This window comes from Papaver somniferum, chromosome 3, assembly GCF_003573695.1.
Source record: "Papaver somniferum cultivar HN1 chromosome 3, ASM357369v1, whole genome shotgun sequence".
Lineage (NCBI taxonomy): Eukaryota > Viridiplantae > Streptophyta > Magnoliopsida > Ranunculales > Papaveraceae > Papaver > Papaver somniferum.
Window position 1 is genome coordinate 225,123,238 of NC_039360.1, and position 1,812 is coordinate 225,125,049.

General features: G+C 35.2%; 1 protein-coding gene across 1 annotated transcript; it reads right to left on the reverse strand.

Moving 5' to 3' along the window:
- Positions 1-254: 254 nt before the first annotated feature.
- Positions 255-881, reverse strand: LOC113360738 (auxin-responsive protein SAUR50-like). The gene has a single exon (XM_026604207.1). The coding sequence runs from the start codon at positions 807-809 to the stop codon at positions 255-257; it is 555 nt and encodes a 184-aa protein (XP_026459992.1). The 5' UTR covers positions 810-881.
- Between the last annotated feature and the right edge of the window lie 931 nt (positions 882-1,812).

Here is a 1,812-nt window from a genome sequence, read left to right on the forward strand (position 1 = left end):
ACTCAATGAAACAATTTGAGAAATGGAGGATACAATAATAAGAACATATAATTTGGAATAGATCATATAATTACTCTTTTCCAAATCTATCTCTCTCTAATTTCTCTATTTAATTTCTAATTCAATGATCAAACAATAAAAACTACTACCTTGTTTATTCTCTCCCTTTCTCACACATTTGTTGTCTTCACAGAAAAAAAAAAACAAAAAAACAAAAAAAGAAGAAGAAAATGATGTAGTAATTATTAATATAATTATCTACACAATGGATTATGAGAATGTAGCGAGTAAGAAAACTCAGCTTCTGAAGAACAACAACCGCCATTGCTCATTTCTTTCTCTAAACCAAGAAACTCTTGATTAATAAAGAAGACTTCTTTCTTGTCTTCTACCATTTTCAAGATTCTTTCGAAAACACATACTTCACAAGGAATTCTTAATATCCCTTCATGTTGGAACCCAAATTCTTCTTCAGCTTCTCTAAGTAACATTTCAAATGCTCTATGAGCTAAAAACTCTGTTGGGATAATAAACCTTTTCATTTCTCTTCCTACACAAACCGCAAGAAATCCTTTCGGAACGGCTCCGTCCGTTGACGCTGCCGCCGAAGGCGAAGTATCTTTAAAAGAAAGTGTTTTCTTGAGGAATTTTTTGGTAGAATTGGTGTGTGATAATGAAGGGGTTGGAGCAGAAGAAGGGCTAGTAGGGATGGTGTTTTTTGGTGCACTTGCAAGTTTTCTCCACTTCTTGAGTTTTTGTTGGAGTCTAACTATTTCACTGATTTTGTTAGACTTCTTGGCGGAATCCATTGGAACAGTACTAAAAATGGAAGGAAAAATAAAATGGGTTTGATTTGTTTTGTTTTGCTATGATTTGTTGGAAATGGATGTTTTTGATGTGAAATCACAGATAGGAACTTGGTATTTATAGAACTTGATAAGATTCCTAGTGGCTCTGAATTTTGACTGTATTTTATGTTATTTTTCTGTATTAATAGTTTAATATTGGTTGCAAATATTCAACTACTTAGTTTACTAACTAGTTGCTGTTGCAACTGCCTTAAGATTCAAATCCCATCAAAGGGTTTTCGTTGTTATATGTCCCCTTTTCTTTTGTTAAATAGAAAATGATAGTAGTTTACAGATTGTACATAGTTGTGGGGTGTCTTGGTTCTTGTATCCTTTCTGTTTCCCTCTCATGTTTCCTCTGTTACCTGTATTTATTTCAACTTAGCTGTTTGTCGATGTTTTGGCATTCTTTTAGCCCTCTAAAATCTGATTACGGAACTTTGCCCATGGGATACGGGAGCAAGCTGTGGAGGGGAAAATTTACCCAAGCAGTGCTCAAACGTTTTTGATTTGACAGCATGTATAAAATAGCTGGTTGTGATAATTCATGCAAAAATATTTATCAAATGGAAATATTTATCCTGATGTAATTAATGATTGGGTAAGTTTTTAAAGCATGGGATGGCTCAATCGGCACTTATACCTCCCTGACTTGACTAGCATACTTTCAAGCAGCCCCGCTTTGAGGTATCGGCCACTTAGAAACGTGACTTGACCCCCACTGGTAGGTTTAGTTCGAACACCTATAGCAATGCGCACTAACTCAGTAGATACTAGGACCTCGGAATTAATTTGGCTGCGAGGAAAACTTCTTTGAAATTAGAATCACAGAACACATAAAGGGTTCTTGTATTTAAAGCTTTAGCTGACACAAGCTAAGATTTTCAGATATTTAACCTCCTGTTAGTAGGCTTTCTAGCTTGTCACGGCTTTCCTCAAATGACTAAATCTCTACTTCCAAGCT